We start from the raw sequence: 22,601 nt of genomic DNA, 5'->3' as shown, positions 1-22,601 counted from the left end.
AATGTGCAATCATCCGGACCCAACACTAGGTGGCGGACTATGCACAGATATGAATTCAGCAGCCCACATGCCTCGAACACAAGAAAAACAGAAGACGGAAAGAATCCACGGACGGAATACACGGAGGACAGAGAAATCAGCAGCAGCATCCTAAATGCCCCCGGAAGTCCGCCGCGGCCGCCCCGGAAGTCAGGCACGGTCGCCTGTGACGGGGGCGGGGCCACGTCCAGACCGGAAGAGGAGGCAGGCGGAGTCGATGCGTCTCGCGGCCCGGGGCTCCTGTGAGCGGTGTGGAGACCCGGGGCCGCGCTAGCAGGAGGTTGGGCGCCGCGTGCTGAGAGAAGAGTCCCCGACATTGCCCAGGTAAGTTTCAAAAGGCTGGGGGGGCTTGGTGCACTTGTGTGTGTGTGTGCGTGTATGCTCGTGTGTGTATGCGACGGTGACGGCGGGGGAGGGGGAAGGGGGGCCTCGGTGCACTTGTGTGTGTGTGTGTGTGCGCGCGCGCGTGTGTGTATGTGTCAGGGGGGGTGTCTCTGTATGTATGTATGTATGTATGTATGTGCGTGCATGGGCGCTTGTGTGTGTGTATGCGCATGCGTGTGTGGTGCTTGCGCTTCCCAGGAGACAGCGCCTGGCCACAGCGCGCGTTCCCGTTTCAAATCCACCCCAAGGATGCGCGCGGCCGAAACTGTCTCCTGGGAAGCACACTCGCTAACAAAAGATCTCTAGCGGAGACACAGCGCTGACGCGCTGTGTTCGCTACGAGACCTAAAAAGGAGGGAACATTCAAAGGCTGCATGCAACACATTCAAAAGAACATCTCCAGAGAGATCAATGGAGCTCAACCAAGCAGGCGTTTCAAGGACCACAGAAGAACCCAACGACTTAGGGACGGAGTCTTAAACAAGGAGAGGGACAGGTTGGGCTATTTAACGGGGTCCAGCGTACATGCCCAAATACTAGAAAACAAAAGAGAGTACGCAGTTCCTCAGAGGAGAGGGTGGATGAACCAACATGAGTGGAGGCACAAAGGAGCGGAATCCTCCCTGTCGGAACTAGAGTCCTCACACACCCATCAAGCTAGGTGTCATGCTTCATCATATGGACTTGCTCCTCGTCGGGTCGGCGGTGCAATACCCGACGGGCACTCATGAAGGGGCTCTTTTGCGGAGATCTTCTGTTCCTGCCATATGGTGCTGTGGGTGTGAGGAGCAAGTCCATATGATGAAGCATGACACCTAGCTTGCTGGGTATGTGGGGAGTCTAGACTCGACAAGAAGGATTCCCCTCCTTTGTGCCTCCACTCACGTTGGTTCATCCACCCTCTCCTCAGGGGAACTGCATACTTTCTTTAGTTTTTTAGCACGGAGGGCACTATCCATGCCAATTCTCAAAGAGCACTGGAGTATTGCACAAAAAGGCATATTGTTGAAAGAAGGAGGCGTCATGTGGGGAGAGTAGAGGGGGCCCTGCTTTAATTGCTGCAAATGCAAGGGCCCACAACCCCAACCACTCAGGCAAAAGATGAGAGGACAGAGGTAGCTATCATCTGGAATCAGACAATGACAGCAAGTGACTCGCTGGTGGAGGGCCAGAGCAAAAGTCAGCTAAACCCAGGCAGACATGACGGGGTTTAGTGGTGCTTACTTACTTGGCAATAGAGCATTCAACATGTCGAGATGGTGTCAATAGCATCAGCGGGGATGACTGATGCTGGGGTAGAGGCCAGCAGCCGAACTGTGATCAAAGGTTCTACGACAGAGAATGCTAGAAGACAGTGAAACAAAACCAGCACATCTTGGGGGCAAGCCGCAACTTGAGTGGAATCAGCACCATGGGATAGAAAAGTTGGGAATGGATCCGGCAGTGCATAACACAGAGCTGGAAAGGAGCTGGGCACTGACTCCTGGCTCCATTGTGGCTCTGTTCAATGCTGGATCTAGTCTGGTGCCCTGGGTTTCAGGAGGTGAGGAGTCTGCAGGTAGAAGTGTGAATTATGTCCATGGTTTTTTTTTGGGGGTGAGTTTGTTCTAGATAGCTACAGGCGGAACTGGGGCTGGGAGGCCCAATGTCTATCTTTGGAGGTGAGCTAGGACCCACGTCTCTCTTTAGAGGCGAGATCTGCCAGGTGGTCATTCACAGATTTCTCTTGAGAAATGAGGTTTGTCTGAGGTTAATCTTTGAAAGATGAAGTCTGCCCTGCATTTATCTGGGAGGATGTCAGAGGGTGAGAAGCATGTCAAAGATTTAAGGTTTCTCTTTAAGAGCAGAGTCTAGATCTGGTTTCTCTTTAGGAGGTGAGAGGTCTATCAAGAGATTTTTGTTTGACAGACAGAACGGTTCGTCCATGGTTCTCTTCTGGAGTGATGCCTGTCCTGAATATGTCTCTTTACACCACAAGCAAATACCACGCTGTAGGTTACCACGCGGGCGTTACATCGTCCGCGTTGTTACCACGCATGGCTTTACATCGCAAGTCATTTCTACGACTTGCACTAGATGGCGTGCTGGACTTAGGAATAGTATAAATTACTATTCCTAATTCAGTTAGCGCAACAGTAGGGAATGTGTTGGATTTAAAATCCAACACATTCCCAGGTGTCGCGCACCATCTAGCGCAAGTCGTTGAAACGACTTGCGATGTAATACCATGCGTGGTAACAATGCGGACGATGTAACGTCCGCCTACCCAAGTGGTATTACCCACGTTGAAACAACTGTTTCCAGTCTGTCCTAGATACAGGTTTGGGTTGAAGTCTATCTCAGCCTGCCCCTTTGGGATCAGTCAAATCCAGGTTTCCCTTTCATATGTGAGGGGTCTGTTCCAGCTCTTTTTGGAAGGCACGAGGGCTGTCTCTGAATTGAGTCAAGATAGAAGTGACGTGTTTTGTGAATTCTCTATGTATTTGGACAGAGGACAGGATGAAGGCCAGACTGATTCATCTGCTGTCTGCCACAAATATTATTTGTGAATAGCAGCAATACCCGTTGGTCTCTGCTAGTGTGAGGTTTGCCCTTGGCTATCAATACAGATTTCAATGGGTCTGTACCACTCACAAGAGAGGCTGGAGGTCTTACCTTGCAGTGGTTTGGTGGCTGCAGCCTGCAGAAGGTCTTGTTGAGCTATGGTGAAGTGGTCCTTCAGCATGCCGAGAAGGTGCCGGGCATAGCACAGCTCTGCGCACTGCAACACCATCGGATCCTGTTCTGCTGGAAAGAGTTTTCTTAAGGTGGAGCCGTCTGACCTGTAGACCAAAAAACACATATTCACCTATACAGTACTCCTCCACAAGGAGTCAGTGTTTTAGAGAACTTACTATTCATTGCTAAGAGACTTTCCCATCTTAAGAGATAGTGAACATCACTAATTAAAAAAGTGTTTGTGAGAGTGTATGCATATATATGTGTATAGAAAGGTGCAACGATGAGCTCCATATGCCACTGTTTTTAGATATTTGCATGACATCACCAAGTGTAACTCCTGCAGTGATGTCTTGGAGGCACAATGGTTTCTTTTCTCTGTTTTTACAGTATCTTATTTATTCATTACCACCGCCTTAAACAATGTAATTTCATTATAGATCAACAGCCCTCCTAAAAAGTTTGATAATGGCCAATTCTCAGCTTCAGCTCTCTCTGTGCAATGTATTTACTGCCTTTCCTGTATGTTTTAAAAAAAAATATTAATGATTATGTAACACTGTATAACAAATGTGATTTTCTTTTTACTTTATTTGAGTAGGTCTCTCTTATGCAAGATACTTTTGCATGTTACAGACCATGCTTTTTTACCATATAAGAACGCCACTGCTCCAAGTATTTTAACATTTCTTAAGATCACACGCCGGACCTCCCCGCTCCTCTATGACACTATGTATATCAATGTGTCTTCATATTAGGAGTTGATTATTTGACTAGCAGATGGTCAGTTGTGTTTTGGACGTTCTGTAGTTTCCTGAGCTGTAGTTATATTGGCTAAATTGTGCTGGTATTGCGGACAGTAACATAAAAGCGACCCCTTAGGCTATTTTTACAAACCAATCAATTGCGTAACTTCTGAAAATGTTTTTCCTCATTGTCTAATGAGAGGAATCCCTTTGATTGAGACCTACAACAGGTTTGACCCCTTTGAACATGTGGAACAGGTAGATTAACCTCCTACCATAGAGAGATCAAAATGTAATGGATCGGCTGTACTTGACATGCTCTCTCCTATGATTTCCCCTGTCAACAAGGTTAATGTACCTCCCAATCCGGCTTCCGAAGCAACCACAGCACGGAGACCGCACTCATCGCCGCCAAAGACGATACCCACTCCCTCCTAGATCAGGGTGAGACCGCAGACCTCATCCTACTTGACCTCTCAGCTGACTTCTACACCATCTCCCACCACACCCTAATCACAAGACTCCACGACACCAGGATCCGTGACAAGGCACTAGACTGGATCCATCCCTTGCTCACCGGCCAGACTCAACCAGTGCGACTACCCCCGTTCTTCTCAGAACTTATAGAGATCAGCTGCAGGGTGCCAGAGGGTTCCTCCCTGAGCCCCACCCTCTACAACATCTACATGGCCCCCCTCACAGCCATCGTCAGAAGCCACGGACTCAACATAGTCTCCTATGTCAACAACACTCAGCTGATCCTCTCCCTCACCAATGAACCAACAACCGCCAGAACCAACAGCGGAATGAAGGCCGTTGCCTCCTGGATGAATGACATCTGCGACTCGGACAAGACTGAAGTACTCATCCTGGGACCCTCCCTTCAGCCTGGGACGACTCTTGGTGGCAAGACGCTCTGGGATCCCCTTACACCACGACAGACCATGCTCTCAACCTCCATTAATACAATGGGGTAACCCAAAAAGGTCTTGGACCTGTGTATCAAACAGTATTACAAAACAACGGTCCATAGACTATTACTTCTCAATGCCTCAATTAGTCAGTACTTAGTAGTTAAATAAACATTCAGGAGTATAAAAATCTACTCTGAATCAATAAATGCATCAATGTAGCAAAACGCAACAGCAAAACATATAATCAAAGGCGATTTATTCATTTATCGCCACTATTTAAGAATGTAGATGACTAACAATACATAGGAGTCATATAGGTTGCCCCGATGGGAGCGTGCAAAATAGAAAGACGTGAATGAAAATAGTGTTGAGTGATGAAGGAAAGGAAAGAATTACAGAAATTGGTGACATAAAAATACAAAAGACACTTTTTTTCATTACAAAACGGATCAACAATCATCCATGTTGTAAGACCTGGCCATAAATCAATCAATCCATAGTGTTAATACATTTGGAACACCCATATATTTGGTAATTTGAATGCACATAAAAGTGGAAATATATAGGTCCAGGTCAAATATCAGAAAGGCGTTGATGTTTCGACTCGACTTAGGCCCCGACGGTGAGTTAAGCCTGGGCCATGCGAGTCTTCATCAGGACTATAGAACGGGCAACCTTAAGTTTATGGATGACCCTATAAAACAAGAAAATAGGTCTATGTCAGCTGTTGCATATGACAACCAAGTACGAGCTTATGAGAAAGCCCGGAGCTGGTTGCTTACCCCCACGGCGTAGGTAATTCTAGTGTTTGTGTTTTCTTTTTCAATCAATGAAGTGTCCTCCTACAAAACAACAAAGTTTTTTGAGGACCTAGAGCTGATAAAACAATCCAAGTAACCTGAAAATTAATAATAAATTGAAAATACCTTGTCTCCTACAAGGTGGTATCGCCCACAAGGAAGGATCAATTTGGATTTCTCTCTAGTTGGCGGTGTGGTCCCTAAAAATAATCAATAAAGACCTTGTATGTGCTGACTCAACTAACTCTCAACAGTGGGCGATACCACCTCGTAGGAGACAAGGTATTTTCAATTTATTATTAATTTTCAGGTTACTAGGATTGTTTTATCAGCTCTAGGTCCTCAAAAAACTTTGTTGTTTTGTAGGAGGACACTTCATTGATTGAAAAAGAAAACACAAACACTAGAATTACCTACGCCGTGGGGGTAAGCAACCAGCTCCGGGCTTTCTCATAAGCTCGTACTTGGTTCTCATATGCAACAGCTGACAGACATATTTTCTTGTTTTATAGGGTCATCCATAAACTTAAGGTTGCCCGTTGTTCTATAGTCCTGATGAAGACTCGCATGGCCCAGGCTTAATTCACCGTCCAGCCCTAAGTCGAGTCGAAACGTCGACGCCTTTCTGTTATTTGACCTGGACCTATATATTTCCACTTTTATGTGCATTCAAATTACCAAATATATGGGTGTTCCAAATGTATTAACACTATGGATTAATTGATTTATTGCCAGGTCTTACAACATGGATGATTGTTGATCCGTTTTGTAATGAAAAAAAGTGTCTTTTGTATTTTTATGTCACCAATTTCTGTAATTCTTTCCTTTCCTTCATCACTCAACACTATTTTCATTCACGTCTTTCTATTTTGCACGCTCCCATCGGGGCAACCTATATGACTCCTATGTATTGTTAGTCATCTACATTCTTAAATAGTGGCGATAAATGAATAAATTGCATTTGATTATATGTTTTGCTGTTGCGTTTTGCTACATTGATGCATTTATTGATTCAGAGTAGATTTTTATACTCCTGAATGTTTATTTAACTACTAAGTACTGACTAACTGAGGCATTGAGAAGTAATAGTAAATGCTCTCAACCTCGGCATCATTCTGGACTCATCTCTCACAATGAACTGCTGGATCAACGCAGTTTCCTCAGCCTGCTTCCACAGCTCTGCCTGCTTTGAAAGACAATCAGATGGATCCCTAAAGAATGTAGAAAGACGGTTACCCACGCACTCATCACCAGCAGACTCTACTATGACAAAGCACTCTACGCCAGCGTCACCCAGAAACAGCCCATGAAACTACAGAACGTCCAAAACACTGCAGCCAGATGGGTTCTCGACATCTCCCGCTGCAGCCACATCATGCAACACCTCTGACAACTCCACTGGCCCCCGGTCAACAAGACAATCACTTTCAAGCTCCTCACACATGCCTACAAAGCTCTCCACGTTGAAGGACCAGCATACCTGAACCACTGCCTCACATTCCCAGTTCACACCAGACAACTCCGTTCCGCCCAACTCACCCCAGCCTCTGTCCCCAGGATCCACAAGACCAGAACTGGTGGAATTTCATTCTCCTACGACACCGCCAAGACCTGGAACACCATGCCCCTCCACCTCAGGCAATCTGCGTCGCTGACCCAATTCAAAAAGGACCTCGAGACCTGGCTCTTCGAAGGACCCTACACCCAAAGGGACCAGCTACTTCCAGCGCCTTGAGACCCTCACAGGTGAGTAGTCGTACTTTATAAGCCCCAGATTGAATGTATCTGTAAATGAGGACTCTGCTATTTAATGTACTGAGGATACGTCTATTTTGTGAACTCCGCGCTCTGGCACATCAAAGCCTTATTTTTCAGGGCATACTGATAAAACAGACTGCACTCTACCAGGCTCTACTAAACATGTGTGGAATGTGGCTGGTCTTGCTAGCAAGTTCAGTGATTCCCTCTGGCCCACTACGATAACCGAATGTAAAATCGTATACCTGCAGGAGACCAGGGTGTGTGGGTTTTTCTCTTTTGCTATCCCAAATGTCTCCACTACCAGTCGGCACAAGGGTGATCTGCTAACTTTGATTTCTGTCTCTTTAGCAGACAGGACCACTGAAATTAACTGCAATTCCCTTCATTTATTTACAAGTCTGAATGCGTCTGTCTGGTCAATTTTGGTGCAGTGACTAGGGGAATTCAAGAGGTATTAGAACTCCAGGTGAGCGAAAATTAATTTGTGAAAAGATTACTATTTGTCCCTTCTGGTACGCCTACATGTTTATTTATTTAAGAGTTTTATATAGCGCTGGCCCGACCCGAAGGTATCAGAGGCTTTACATTTGTCGTGTAATATCGAATACAAAGTATAACAATAGTAAAAATATTGTTATGACATGTATACTTCCCTTGGAATTAGGGTAATTGTACTTGGTGCAGTGTGTGAAACTTCCCCCTTTGATGCTCTGGCTTTCTGTAAGGCCAACACCAGAAATAAAACTTAATCGACTTGCGATACTAGATTGCCTGTGGCTTGTAATATTCCATGGTTGATGTAGATTAAAGAGCAATTTGCCCTGATGGGGCGACCCAAATTTTTCAAGAGCCCAGAGTGCATCAACCCTGCTATTAAAGCATCTGTCAGAAACCATATGGCCGGGATACCCGTCACCCCCTCCCAACACAATCCCCAAGGATGGGAAGACGGACACAGTTCTTGAATTTTGGAAGGCGGGAGGGAGTTACCCTCCCGGCCGTATTTATTAAAATATGAAACAAAATTAAAACATTAAAATAACAGTTTCATATCATGTACAATTTCATTTTCACATTACGATGTTTATTGGCTAACCTTAACACAGTACTAATACAAAGGTTCTCCTAGCCGATTCTAAACATCCTGCAAATGCATATACTCAAAATTAAATTGTACATCCTAACATTACGGGCCAACGGCAAGGTCGTAACCGGTGTCAGATCCCTAATACCAGAACTCCCCCCCTTACTTGTGAGGGGCGGGCGCACAGAGGACTGTACCTCTGTGCCAACTTCCAATTTCCCTTGTCTTAACGGGGGCCCCATATTTACTCGACGCCATCTTAGTGGTCGTCCGAGGACTCGTGTGAGGTGTCTAGAAGGTAGCGTAGACCCCCCTCCCAACCCACACTGCTTACCACATCCGCCGTCGCGGATGTCCTGGCCCCGGGAAATTCCCAGGAGGGGCCCGTAGCCCCTCCTCCCCTGGGAGGGGCCTATGACCGCCTTCCCTTTCGGCGGCCCCATCCTTAGAGGGGTACCGCCTCCCCGTGTGAGGGGCCAATGGCCGCCTCCCCCCGGACGCTCCCATCCATAATGGGTGGCGCCACACCTCTAGGGATCTTCCAATTACTGCTCACCGATCATGACCTTACCGCCCGACCAAAATAAATACGACATTTTGAACCTAATGAGGACGGAATAAACGGTTAGACTGGATATTACACAATAACCTTTATTTACACAAGTAACACATCATTCAACTAGGCTGTGATACTTCGCCTAAGAACATGCTAAATAGCAACCATTTTATTATCCTCAAAAAGACAATCCAGACTTTATTAAAACAACCTGTAAAAGAGATAATATCACCGTTAATCGACTTTATTGCAGTACTAATCGTTGCCATAAGGGGCTGGTGGGTGGGTCAAAATTGGCTCCTTGTTCCGTCTCGGGCTCACGTGCAACGAGGAGGTGCAGCTTCCAAGCACAGGAACAAGAGGATGCTTCCTTAGATTGTTGCTCTTTTATTCTTCCTCGGGAGGGCGTGTACCCTCCTCCGATCCGCCTACGTGGCGTGGCCAACGGTGTAGGTGTCTAGGACAACCCCTCTTGGGCGGGAAAAGGCGCGCCCCGGCTACGCCGCTTCGGGCATACCAGCCGAGACACGCCTCCCGCCCAAAATGGTTTCCCGGGGGGGTCAGGGCACCCTACCATACGTTCGGGGGGACCGAGTGGTCGCCCCTTTCCATATGGCCGGGATACCCGTCACCCCCTCCCAACACAATCCCCAAGGATGGGAAGACGGACACAGTTCTTGACTTTTGGAAGGCGGGAGGGAGTTACCCTCCCGGCCGTATTTATTAAAATATGAAACAAAATTAAAACATTAAAATAACAGTTTCATATCATGTACAATTTCATTTTCACATTACGATGTTTATTGGCTAACCTTAACACAGTACTAATACAAAGGTTCTCCTAGCCGATTCTAAACATCCTGCAAATGCATATACTCAAAATTAAATTGTACATTCTAACATTACGGGCCAACGGCAAGGTCGTAACCGGTGTCAGATCCCTAATACCAGAACTCCCCCCCTTACTTGTGAGGGGCGGGCGCACAGAGGACTGTACCTCTGTGCCAACTTCCAATTTCCCTTGTCTTAACGGGGGCCCCATATTTACTCGATGTCATCTTAGTGGTCGTCCGAGGACTCGTGTGAGGTGTCTAGAAGGTAGCGTAGACCCCCCTCCCACCCCACACTGCTTACCACATCCGCCATCGCGGATGTCCTGGCCCCGGGAAATTCCCAGGAGGGGCCCGTAGCCCCTCCTCCCCTGGGAGGGGCCTATGACCCCCTTCCCTTTCGGCGGCCCCATCCTTAGAGGGGTACCGCCTCCCCGTGTGAGGGGCCAATGGCCGCCTCCCCCCGGGCGCTCCCATCCATAATGGGTGGCGCCCCACCTCTAGGGATCTTCCAATTACTGCTCACCGATCATGACCTTACCGCCACAGGCCGGATAGTGGACCAGCTATCCGGACCCCCCACAAACTCCTACTAAAGGTCATGGCTACACAAACTCTTTAACCAAGCTATGAAGTCTCCTATGAGTAAGACATTCCCCTCCCGGGACAAATGGACCCCATCTTCAAGATACATATGGTCCCCCCGAATACATCCATGTGGAATACAATGCAACTGGCCTGAACGAAACAACCTACTAAGTTTGTTATTAACATTCTTTACCGACTGATTCAAAGCTGACACAGAGAGGGCCCCCCGCCACACCTTTCTAGGAATCATGTGTGACCATGCAATCGTGCACCCCGGAACCCTTCTCGCCAACCAACTCACTGTGGATAAAATTAACTCGAGAAGTACTCGTCGACCAACGGTTACCAAATCATTGCCCCCAAGATGTACTATGATTACAGACGGCGGTGACCTCGTCCGCCCTAGCAGTCCCTCCATAAAAGTTTGAAACTGGTCAATACAGAGTCCGCCCCTTCCGTGGAAGGTCACCCTGCACCCGTATTCCCCAGCCACGTGAATCATGTCACCTGCTTTGAATACGTCCGCGGCTCGCCTCACGTATGAGTGGCCAACGACCCACACCACTCTTCCCTCAGCCGGTGATCTTTGACCGCTGGTCCCCAGGTGTCGGGTCAACTGCACAGTCCGCCCCGCAAAGCCTGCTCGCGAAACTGTAAACCAAACAGAAAACAAGAAGCGTGAGTGCATGACATTAGCTTCACAACATGTGCAACCGCACATACCTTTTATAACAATTCGAGGACCAACGCCCCAACTGTTTCACCTTTTCAACACTCAGACCCCTGGCTGTAGCCTCTGTAGCAGACCCTATCCGGAAGGAATGGGTCCCAAAATCGCTCGGGTTCAAGCCCGCTGCCGCGATTGCCATTGTTAACACCCGCTGGAACTGAAACCTAGTCAGTGGGGTGGCGTCGGTGTGCCTCAGCAAGCTTCCCCCCCATGATGCCGCCCTCTACGCATTTAACCGGGCACATGGGAGACCCTGGAATCCGCTGGACTACCACACAGTCCCCGATCGCTCCCTGATCGGTCTTGGACCTGGCTATTGAGACTACCATCGTCTCACCCTTAATTTGAATGTGTTCTCGACACAGACCTCCCCCCGTATCCTGCTTATTCCTCGCTACTAGTTCGCTTACCCGCATAGCCCCATGGAATGCTAATGCAAAAGCGGCCTTGAACAGCACTGTCTCTGATTGAGATGAACATGTCGCAGGGAGTACGGACATTAACAGGGACAACCTTTCTAGACCTATCGGGTGCCTCTCATCCACTCTACGACCCTCAAGGCGTTGCCACCCACGCAGAGCCTTCCTTACGAGAAAGGACGATGTGGGGTCCTGGATGCCATGAGCCTGCGCCATGAAGGCAATGGCGGCCCTGTGCCTATTGGCTGTTGCCAGTGATCGGCCTGCCTGATGTAGTGATACCAGAAATTTCAGGACATACTCCTCCTGCCCCCAATGCTCCCCCCTAGCTGAACCCAAAAATTCCCAATAGGAACGGAACGCCCCTTCATATGCCTTCCTTGTCCTGGGTGCTAGACTCTTTCCCACGAGGTTTTGTAATCCAGGGCACCGAGAGACCAGAGAGCTTCGGGAAATGGTGCCGCCACCAAGTCCGCTGAGGGCAGAAAACCCCGGAAGGCCTGCATGTGGGAACGAGAGAGTGCATCAGCCGCCTGGTTCAGTACCCCAGGCACGTGTCTTGCCCTAAAGTGGACGTTTAGTCTCATACATAGCAGGACAATTTCTTTCAGCAATCTCAAAATCCATTTGCAGCGTGCTGCCTGATTATTGATACATTCAACAACGGTCATATTATCAGACCAGAACACCACAGTGCGATCACGAAACCCTTCTGGCCATGTTTTCAAGGCCACCAGAATGGGGAACAGCTCAAGAAACCCAATGTTACCTGTGAGCCCACTATCGTGCCACCACGCCGGCCATGTTCGTGCCGACCATTGATTACCAAAGATGGCGCCAAAGCCGACACTCCCTGCCGAGTCGGTCCACAACCCCAGCTCCTCGGAGGAAGCTGGCGGTTTGTTCCACACGACGCGACCGTTGAAATCCGCCAGAAATGCCAGCCATATGCACATATCCTGGCGAACCTCTGCTGACAGTCGTGTGCGGTGGTGCCCTTCCTTGAGGCCAACCATGGCTTGTGCGATAGAGCGGGAAAAGGGGGCGAGCCATCGGTATCACTCTAAGGGCAAAGTTAAGCTGACCCACAGCTTGTTGCAACTGATGGAGAGTTACTTTTTTTTTTTTCGCCGAGGCACATTTCAAGTGATGCCTTAAATTTCGTTACCTTCTCCTTGGGCAAACGGAAGCACCCCTCTACAGAATCGAGCTCAATTCCCAGAAACTCGAGTGAAGTAGATGGCCCTACCGTCTTGCCTGGTGCCAGTGGCACGCCAAATCGTTTCATGAGATTACAGAATTCCCTCAAAGCCTGTGCACATTCCGTGTCCCCAGCTGCCCCCAGAAACAGAAAATCATCAAGGTAATGCATAACCTGCGTAAAGCCCGTGGCTCTGGTGAACGCCCATTGCAAAAAGGTACTGAACTTCTCAAAATACGCACAAGAGATGGAGCAATCCATCGGCATACATTTATCCATGTAGTAGCGTCCTTGAAACACAAAACCTAAGAGACGCTGATCGTGTGGGTGTACTGGGAGCAACCGGAACGCTGACTCGATATCTGATTTAGCCATCAGCGCTCCGGGCCCCAGGCGATTCAACATGGCGACGGCCTCATCAAAGGATGCATACCGCACCGAACAGACTCCCGGGTCAATCGCATCGTTCACCGAAAGACCCCTAGGAGCGGTCAAATTATGGATTAACCTGAACTCACCCGGGTCCTTCTTGGGGACTACTCCCAACGGTGAACAAACAAAGTTATCAACCGGCGGTTTTCCATATGGACCCGTAACCCGACCTCGGGCCACCTCCTTTGCAATCTTTGCCTGTACCACCGCTGTATTTTGCTGAACCGATAGTTGGTTCTTACACTGTGCTTCCCCCCGAAAATCCCCCGCCGGGATGCGGAAACCATATGAGAAACCGTCTCGCAACACCCCGGCGGAGACATGATCAGGGTATTTGTTCAGCCACGGGATCATTGCCATGATATCAACGGGAGTAGGTAACGGTGCCCCTCGGTCAATATTAGACCTGTTTGGCCCCTCCTCTACCTCCTGTATCACCATTCTTGGCTCTGCACGAACTCTCGGGGTGTGAAGACTGTCCGCACCCTGCACACTCATGCCTGAACTTGCATGTCCCTTGTGGCCTAGTGCACTTGCCCCTGTTAAAGATCCAACAGACCCCTTTTCTACCCGAGTTCCCGTTATTCTTTGTGTGCTGATCACTGTTGGCGCCTGCCCGAAAGGGCGCCGCCACATAATGGCGGGAAGGCTCCGCCCCATTCCGGCCGAAAGAAGACGACTTCGTCGTGTTCGGCATAACCTGCTTCTGCCAGGAAATGGAGTCGAAACAATCCCACGTCAGGGATGAGTCGTGCTCCTTGGCCTTACGAAATTTGTTATCATAACCCATCCATTGATTGCCTTCATACGTTTCATAAAATTCCATTATACGTGTCTGGTAACAAGCTAATTCCGACAATACTTCAGGCCTACGTTCCCCCATGATTGCAGTGAACATTCCAAACGCTCTGGCCCAATTAGCGATCGTTTCATCTACTCTGAAACCCGCCATTTTTGCACGCCATACACTCGGATGCAACAACTCCTTCTGATTTTTAACGTGCTCTATCTCATAGTGATCGGTCAACAGCGAAAACATGTTCACATATTTATCCGCCCAAATCCTTTCTTTCACATCCATCGGGATATGTTGTACCACCTTTTCCCTCCTTGAGGGTAACGATCCCTCCCCCGCCATTGGCAACGGCTGCTTACCCGAACCAGTAGCTGGATCTGTTGTTGCTGCTGTTCCAACGCTCGACGCCGGTTGTTCCGAGGGATTCTGCGGGGAAACAAGAGGACAAGGTGCCTTCGCAGCATCTCTCGATTGCCGCAACTGCTTCATTATTAACCTGGCCTCCTCGGCCGTGTCTCCCGGTGCCACAGCACCCTCGTTGCTCTTGCCTAACCACGCCGCCAACTGGGCGGCCAGCTCAGGAGGCATATCCCCCTCGTTAACGGGTGTAACTACCACCGGGATCGGCTGTCCCGCGTTCGGGATCGGAACTGGGGCCTCCACTGGACTGACCGGGCTCGCCGGAGGTGACTCGGGAACCGGGGCCTCCCCCCCCTGCCGCCCTATTCCTGGCCCTTTTACCTCTCCCGGCAGGAACTACTCCCGGCAATGCTGGCCCGATTACTTTCTTCGGTCTACCCGTACCATTCATTGCCGCCATCTGCTTCTTCATGTTCGCCATGTCCTTCACCAGCATGCGAAGCATTTGTTCGGTCCCAACCTTCTTTCCGACCCTCTTGCCAGGCATCGTTCACGGATATTTGACTCGAGGTCCTGGATCCAAAGCTTCGGAATCACTGAAAGAAGAAACACAAAATTACAAGTTCTCAAAATTGGCTCCTTGTTCCGTCTCGGGCTCACGTGCAACGAGGAGGTGCAGCTTCCAAGCACAGGAACAAGAGGATGCTTCCTTAGATTGTTGCTCTTTTATTCTTCCTCGGGAGGGCGTGTACCCTCCTCCGATCCGCCTACGGGGCGTGGCCAACGGTGTAGGTGTCTAGGACAACCCCTCTTGGGCGGGAAAAGGCGCGCCCCGGCTACGCCGCTTCGGGCATACCAGCCGAGACACGCCTCCCGCCCAAAATGGTTTCCCGGGGGGGTCAGGGCACCCTACCATACGTTCGGGGGGACCGAGTGGTCGCCCCTTTCCATTATCTTGCTATGTTAACGAGGATTAGAGAGGGGGATGAATGCAGCACGCAGAGGGTGGCTGCCTATTAACTTTTATCAATCACCATTCACATGGAACCTTACCTTTAAATTGTACCAAATCACGGGCACAGATTTTATTTGGTTAGATTTCGCTTTAATATAGCTCACTTGTTGGTTTCCTATCCTAAAGCTGTGTATAGAGAACTGGATCTGGGACCTTGCCCATGTGATTCTGAGTTTCCACAATCAATGTTGCATTTCCTTTTCTTCTGTAACCTTTAGACAACCCCAAGGAAAATGTGTTTAGGGCCCTTATTAAAGTCTCTTAGTATAAGGAAATGCAGACCTGCACTGTTGTACCTATACATTTCACAAACTGAATTTGTCTGTCTAATGGTACAAAAATGTATCTCGACTCTGGTCTTGGTTGGCAAGTTATTCTAGGTCATGAAATGTTGTAAAGTAATTGAGCTCTGTGCTTATGCTATGTTTTAAATATTGCACTCTATTCTTAATCTGACAGGTACTGAAGATTTATGATTGATCTAACTAACTGTGTTCTTCATTAGGTTTTATGTCCATATTTTGATATGCACTTCGGCACTTTAGGATCAGACCCAGATCAAATCGAGCTTTTTATTGTATTTTAACAATTTTAATCACTTAATTTAGAACCTGAAATTCTAAATTATTATTGTTTTATGATATTTTTGCACATGGATGAAATTTTTATATGTATGCTGGCTCCAGGATTTTGGCTCAGGTTCGATGAAGCTTACGTTTTTTAAAGTATAAATGCTCTTTTTGCTCATGTATGCTTTTATGGTTTATTAAAAACCGCATAAAGATTTTCTGCTGACTATCAGATTCAAACACAAAGGCCCTCAGTGGGGCCCAAATATCCTAGGGTTGGGGCCTGCTGTGCCCTATCCAGACAGGCTTCTTCAAAGCCCTATATTAAGCACATCAACTAGTCTTTATCCAATAGTGCAGACACCTTAAACAAGTTTAGGGTCATTTTTTGGTCTCGCCTACGCAGCGCGCATGCGGTGCATAGGAGTGAGACCTTTAGCCATCGGCACAGCTTTGGGGCAAAAACTTGCACGGGTTGCATTGCTTGCAATGGAAACGCGTGCACGTCTGGTGATTTCCTTGCAGGAGCGCGCGGTGCCATATGGTGGCGCCATATGGTCGCCATCATCGCGCCTTGCTGCACATTCCCGCAAGGGAATCGCGCAGGCCCCCTCCCCCTACTGCCGCGCGCTTGTGCTGGTTAGTAACATTGTGGCGGAAAGTTGACTCTCCATTTTATTGGAAGCTTGATTGTCAACAATTGCTTTCTTTATCTACAGCTACATTCTTAAAGAAACGGAAGCAAAAAAAATGCCAGACTTCTTTCAAACGAGCATGGATTAGCTGTTTTCACGGTATGTGTCTGCGAGCGTTAGTTTAAAAGTATTCCCTTTGTGTGTAACCGAATGTAACGTATCAGCCAGCCACCTTTGCTGCAGACGCAACTGTGCGTATCAGTATATCGCAACAAGCTGTCGCCGTAAGCTCGGAGCTTGGTTGGAGCTGGAGTACAGTGGGCAGATGATCAGAGAAGGGGGCGTGGTCGAGTATGGCCACGACCGCAGTAAATGGAGAGGTGGGAGGTCTGAAGCTCTCCAGCTAGCGGCTGGCTGCTGCTTTTGTGTGTGAGCTAAGGTGACGGCAAGAGGAGACCCCCTGTTGCAAAACCCTACTCTCCTAACTCGAGGTACGCTCAGTGCAGTGCAATTTGACAGTTTCTGTGGCACCCCTAGTTGTTTGCCGCCCCGCTTAAGTTTGATTCTGTGCTGGGGGTGGGAGAAGATTAAGGATTCCGCTGTGGCGAGGTTGCCCTGGGCCACTGCCAGTGCACTATATGGTTAAACAGATCGAACACGCTTATTTACATCTTGTTTAAACAGTTTTCTATAGCGTCAACTCAACCTGCAGATACTAGAGCGCTTTACATGAGAACCAGTTACATCACACAAGATCGCATTCATTTTCTACGCAAAGGAAGATTAAGTGATCTGCCCGGAACCACATGACATTCAGCCGACGCCAAGACTCAAATCTGGTCCTCTCCCCTTTTTAATTTGGCCAAGACCCTTTAGACAGAAACTTTTTTAGCGCTAATGTGACTTTAGCAGACCCAAGTATGAAATGCAACTCGGTCAGGTCATCAGTGTGGTCGGATATCGGACTAGACATAAAATCAGAAAGCCTCGCTATGGATAAGGTGATCAGCAATGGGTTATGAATAGTGCACACCACAGTATGTCCTATAGCACAACCAGCCCTTCCTCTGGTGTCCTCAGCTGCATCCTGAGCTTAGACCTCATGGAGAAATCAGTGTCTTTAAGTCCACTGCAGACTCTTCTTAAACATCAAAATGAAAAGATCCAAAGAATTTGATCACTCCACGATCTCTTCCTGTAAATGGGAACCTGGAGTTAACAATCCAAGGAACATTAGACAGAGATAGAAAATACAACATAACAACCTCTCCTTCCCTTTCTCCCTTCCACCAAGGCTCTCTCACTAGTTAGAGTTGAGGAGACTGCTGGAGCAGGTGGAAGTGCATATGTACCCTTTCAAATTTTAGCAATGCTCTAATTGTTTTGTAATTGTTTTAATTAACCATGTACAAATAAAAATCATTACCATTACCATATGTACCCTTTCTGTGCTGGTGGTAAGGTGAGAGTAGCACTTTGTTTTCTGGTGGAAAGGTGACAGCTGCACTGTTTTCTGCTGGGAAGGTGAGAGTGGCCCTTTGTTTTCTGGTGGGAAGGTGAGAGTGGCCCTATGTTTTCTGGTGGGAAGGTGAGAGCGGCCCTTTATTTTCTGGTGGGAAGGTGAGAGCATCCCTTTGTTTTCTGGTCGGAAGGTGAGAGCGGCCCTTTGTTTTCTGGTGGGAATGTGAGATCAGCCCTTTGTTTTCTGGAGGGAAGGTGAGAGAGGCCCTTTGTTTTCTGGTGGGAGGTGAAGAGCGGTCCTTTATTTTTTGGTGGGAAGGTGACAGCAGTACTGTGTTTTTTAGGTTTCCACATTCGCACAGCTCTGATGATCGCTACAGTTGCTACGTACCACTGCATTGCCGTTTTCATCATCCCGGCCCCAGCCTCCGCCTCCTGCACCCGTGGGTTGCACATCGCCTCCTGGGCATGCTCAAACATGGCCATCGTCAGTGACTCAGGGAAGCTCAGCGAGAAATACCTGAGGAGCAGCTCAGCTGCCAAATCTCGAATCTAGAATAGTGACGAAAAAAATGTAAAAGCTGTTAACTCATTGGCTTACCATGATCAGGAGAGGGCTTCCTGGGTGCTAAAACTACTCCCTCCCTCCCTCCCTCCTGAGGCTGGCAGACTGCGTTCACAAAACTTCCAGTATGTAAACTGGTTACACACCCTTTAGTGGTTTGCCACTCGACTGGGGTTGAAAACCACTGATTCAAAGCAATTGCAATTCACGAAGAGAATGCCCCATTAATGCCCCCTCCTATTTTCAAATTGGAATGGTTTGCAAAAGCCATTTTGCAATTTGGAGAGACCTTTGCAATGCGCAAAATGGCGTTTTGTAAATTGTGATGTGCAAATCGAATGTTTTGCAATCAAGATATTATCTTGTGCATTGGGCCAAGAGTTGTGCAGTGAACTTTTTGTTGGCAGATGACAAGTAGTTTACCTCGTTAGTGCTGTCAGGGAGGCAGCTCATCAAGGCCAGTAAGTTGGTTCGGCAGAAGAAGTCCCAGCATCCTCTCTGTCTAGCAAAGCTCAGCAGGTCAGCCATGTTTTCTGTGTAGAGACAAAGAGAAGGATCATTCTGCAGCTCTGCTAGAAGAGGAAGATAAGCGAAACACTGTATATACAATCCAATTAAAGCTGGGTAAGCTTAACCCAGTGTGACAACCGTACTTAGACACATTGTGCCTTCAAGTTACGGAACAATACCTGCAGACCTAATATTAATTTCTCAGTTCACTGAGGAGCTCCAACGGAACATGCACATACTTTTTAAAACACAAAAAAACTGTGGGAAGCCACCAAGGTTTGAATGTTTGTGAACTGAGTAGCTTCCAGCTTTGTTTCATCAAAGGACCAGGCCATGGAGTCTGCTCATGTTCTCCTGGGCGCTGCTTTCATGAACAAATGTACAAACCTATCATTGGCTCCTGAGAGGGAAAATAATAAACTAATGGCTTTATCCATGAATGACAGGAATCCTACCCATAAGGAAGCTACAATTAGTTTCTGTGCCCATGCTCAGTCACTCTCATGAAAGTCACTGAATAAACTATTAGCTACATACCCTAGAAAGATGCCTGTTAAATGTAGAAATACCAGACATTTTCTAAAACTTCTGAACTACCCTAATATCTGGCTTTTTATGCAGTGAAACTTTCTGGAGTCAGTGAAGTTGGACAAAGTGTTCTTCCATCCCATGTAACACATGCTGACTTCACATCTGTGTACATTAGAGGTCTCCAGAAAAGGTCCCAGATTCGAGCACCAGGCCAGCTTTTCAGGCCACCCAGGCAGGCGCCAATGCACTCCAGATGAAGAGTGCGTGAAACACATTGGCTGGGTGGGCTGCTGGAACAACAGTAGGATTTCTCAACTTACAGAGACGGCTTATGCTCTTCCATGCTTTTAGGATAAATGAAAATATTAACGATGGATTGTATTTTAAATAATCTGCATCCTGTGCTGCTTTTTTATTTCAGAAGCTGCAGCGCGACTTGTGTAATATGTCCATAGGCTATTTAAATGATCTCATACAGATTCACTGCCTGTAAATATATCTTGTGTGATATTCTGTAAATCTCCAAGCGAACCAAAGGGGGACATCGAAGGCCAAGTATTCAAGTTTACTCAAATTCATGCATCTGTGTACATGCGTGTACACATGGCCCCTATGTTTTTAAGTTAAGCGCAGGGATGTATGCGTTCTTTAGAGATTTTTATTTTATGATGTGAAAATTGCACTAATGGAATGCCTGCTCTTCACACAGCTCGAAAATACATCCTTGTTTTCTCTGCAAGGGCACATTTGCCTGGATGAGGTTGTATCATAGTTCTCAAGCATTGACATCTTAAAGAGCTTCATATGTTTTCAAACATTTCCACTGATCAGGATGGCGACATCATTAACAAATTCACAGAGCATATAAAGAATTGATTATGAGGTCACCCACAAAGAACATTATGGTTCTAACACTCTCGGTCGATGAGCAAAGAGGAATCCAGCGCCCTCTCCTGCTGGCCTTTTTTGAATCTCATACCACATAGTGCAGCAGTGGCCAGCTACCTGTCTCCCTGGGGTGAAAGACATATCACATTTAAATCTATAAAAGACAATACTGGTGAACTGCAGGTAAAATTAAGTAGCTCTTCCTTTCAGAGCCCTGGACCAGTCACAGCTTACATCTTTGAAGAAAGCAGAAGGCAGCGTTGATGTGGGAAGGGGGAGGGGTGTCAGTCAATGGCATGTTGACTTTGGAAAAGCTTAAAGCTCCATCAAGTTAAAGTCAGGGCTAGCTCAATACCAGCTTCCAACAAATACCCTTAATGTCACAAGCAAGAGTCGCCGCTCAAAAAAGCAAACAACAATCTAGGAAGAACTGTGTACATTTCCCATATGTGAGCTAGACTGCATACTTGAGAGAACAGACTGATCAACCCACTTACCAATTCCATCATGGTGGGATAATGAACAGGGAAATCCGTAAAAGGATTCCATGCAAAAGTGAGGGAGGCAACATTTGAATGAATACAATTAAAACATATGTTGTGCATTGGGAACTGAAAATTTGAAAACAACTCTGAGATGCTCACAATTCGAAAATTATAATTAATCTAGCCATCTATTACACAATCTTTTTTAATTATGAATGCAACAACAGCTAACATCATTTTACCATTATATTAAAAATCCCAAAGCTCCTTGCCTCTAAAAGTGGTCAAACCTGACCTACAAGTCTGTTCATGCTCCTCCATTAAAAAGGCTTGAAAATACATTCTGTATGAGAAGGGTGGAATCCCCTGCGCCCACCAGTACCTCTTATTAGCACATACACCCTCAAACATCTTTTTATTCTACTTACTGAAAAACAGGGAAACATTTTTACTATCTCTGCTCCACCTCATGCGCACCAAACCCCCACCCCTCCGTATCTACCTTTTATTAATGCTCACTTAACATACAAATCATGAAATCACCTTTGGCGGCATGCCAAGAACGCTTCGGCCATGCATGGTTATAGATCCCCTTATTGTTTGGAGAAGACTAGGATGCACAGATAGACAAACGAATGGCCAATGAGCATTGACTTTAAGTCTGTATACCAGACAGGTCTGGCCCACATGGGGCAAAAATAATGATTCTAAAGTGAACCTGCTTGAGGAATCCATGTACTCACTCCATCAAAGGAACAGTAGCAATATCTTTTTGCACTAGGGAACTGAAAAAATTGTTTGCAAATTCTGTTCATGTAAATCCTTGAGGAAAGGTAATAGCCTTTTGAGTGCGCTTTATCGAAACCCAACCTGGTCAAAGACTAAAGACTGCAAAACTGAAGGAGATGCAGCTTTTACGCATGGTGGCCCATGGCATTGTGGATGAGGGCATTGGCCAGATCATTCAGTAATCCTGGAAACTTTGCACCCAACCGTGCCTACTTGCCAAGGCTAGGAGATCAGATGTCTTCTTGTTATTGCCCTTTGACTGATTTCCCCCTGCACTGAGGGAAGGTGGGGTGGGTGGTCTGGAGTGTGGTGGGGTAGAGTGGAGTGTGGTATATTAGGGTAGATTGAAGTAGAGTGCAGTAGATGTGAGTGGACTGGGGTAGAGTGTAGTGGAGAGGGGTGGATTGGAGTAGAGTGGAGTGTGGTAGATTGGCTGGATTGGGGAGGAGTGGATGAACGTAGAGTAGAGTGGAATGGCATAGAGTGGAGAGGTGGAGTTGGAGTGCAGTGGGGAAGTCTGAGGAGAATTGGGGTAGATTGGAGTCGTTAGACTGGGGTGAAGTGGAGTGGAGCAGATTGGATGTACTGTGGATTGGGTAGATTGGAGTGTGGTAAATTGGAATTTAGTGGGGCAGATTGAAGTGAGATAGAGTTGAGTGGAGTGAGGTAGAGTTGAGTGGGGTGAGGTAGATCAGAGTGGGGTGGGGTAGATCAGAGTGGGATAGCTTGGAGCAGGTTAAATTGGAGTGGAAAGGGGTAAGGAGGTTGGGGTAGAGAGGTGGAGTGGGCTTTAGT

General features: G+C 47.5%; 1 protein-coding gene across 1 annotated transcript in view; it reads right to left on the bottom strand.

The window, feature by feature from the left end:
* The window catches only part of LOC147678984 (tRNA (32-2'-O)-methyltransferase regulator THADA-like), a 291,162-nt gene that overhangs the window by 163,098 nt on the left and 105,463 nt on the right, over nt 1-22,601 (bottom strand). Inside the window, exons 14-16 of the mRNA XM_086942707.1 lie at nt 19,027-19,136; nt 18,430-18,590; nt 3,079-3,245 (exon numbers count right to left, since the gene is read on the bottom strand). Coding sequence (XP_086798833.1) covers nt 3,079-3,245; nt 18,430-18,590; nt 19,027-19,136 — 438 coding nt within the window. The remainder of the gene's footprint in view (nt 1-3,078; nt 3,246-18,429; nt 18,591-19,026; nt 19,137-22,601) is intronic.

Source organism: Lissotriton vulgaris, chromosome 11 (genome assembly GCF_964263255.1).
Source record: "Lissotriton vulgaris chromosome 11, aLisVul1.2, whole genome shotgun sequence".
Taxonomy (NCBI): domain Eukaryota; kingdom Metazoa; phylum Chordata; class Amphibia; order Caudata; family Salamandridae; genus Lissotriton; species Lissotriton vulgaris.
The sequence above is the reverse complement of the archived record's forward strand: the minus strand, read 5'-3'. Positions and strand labels throughout refer to the sequence as shown.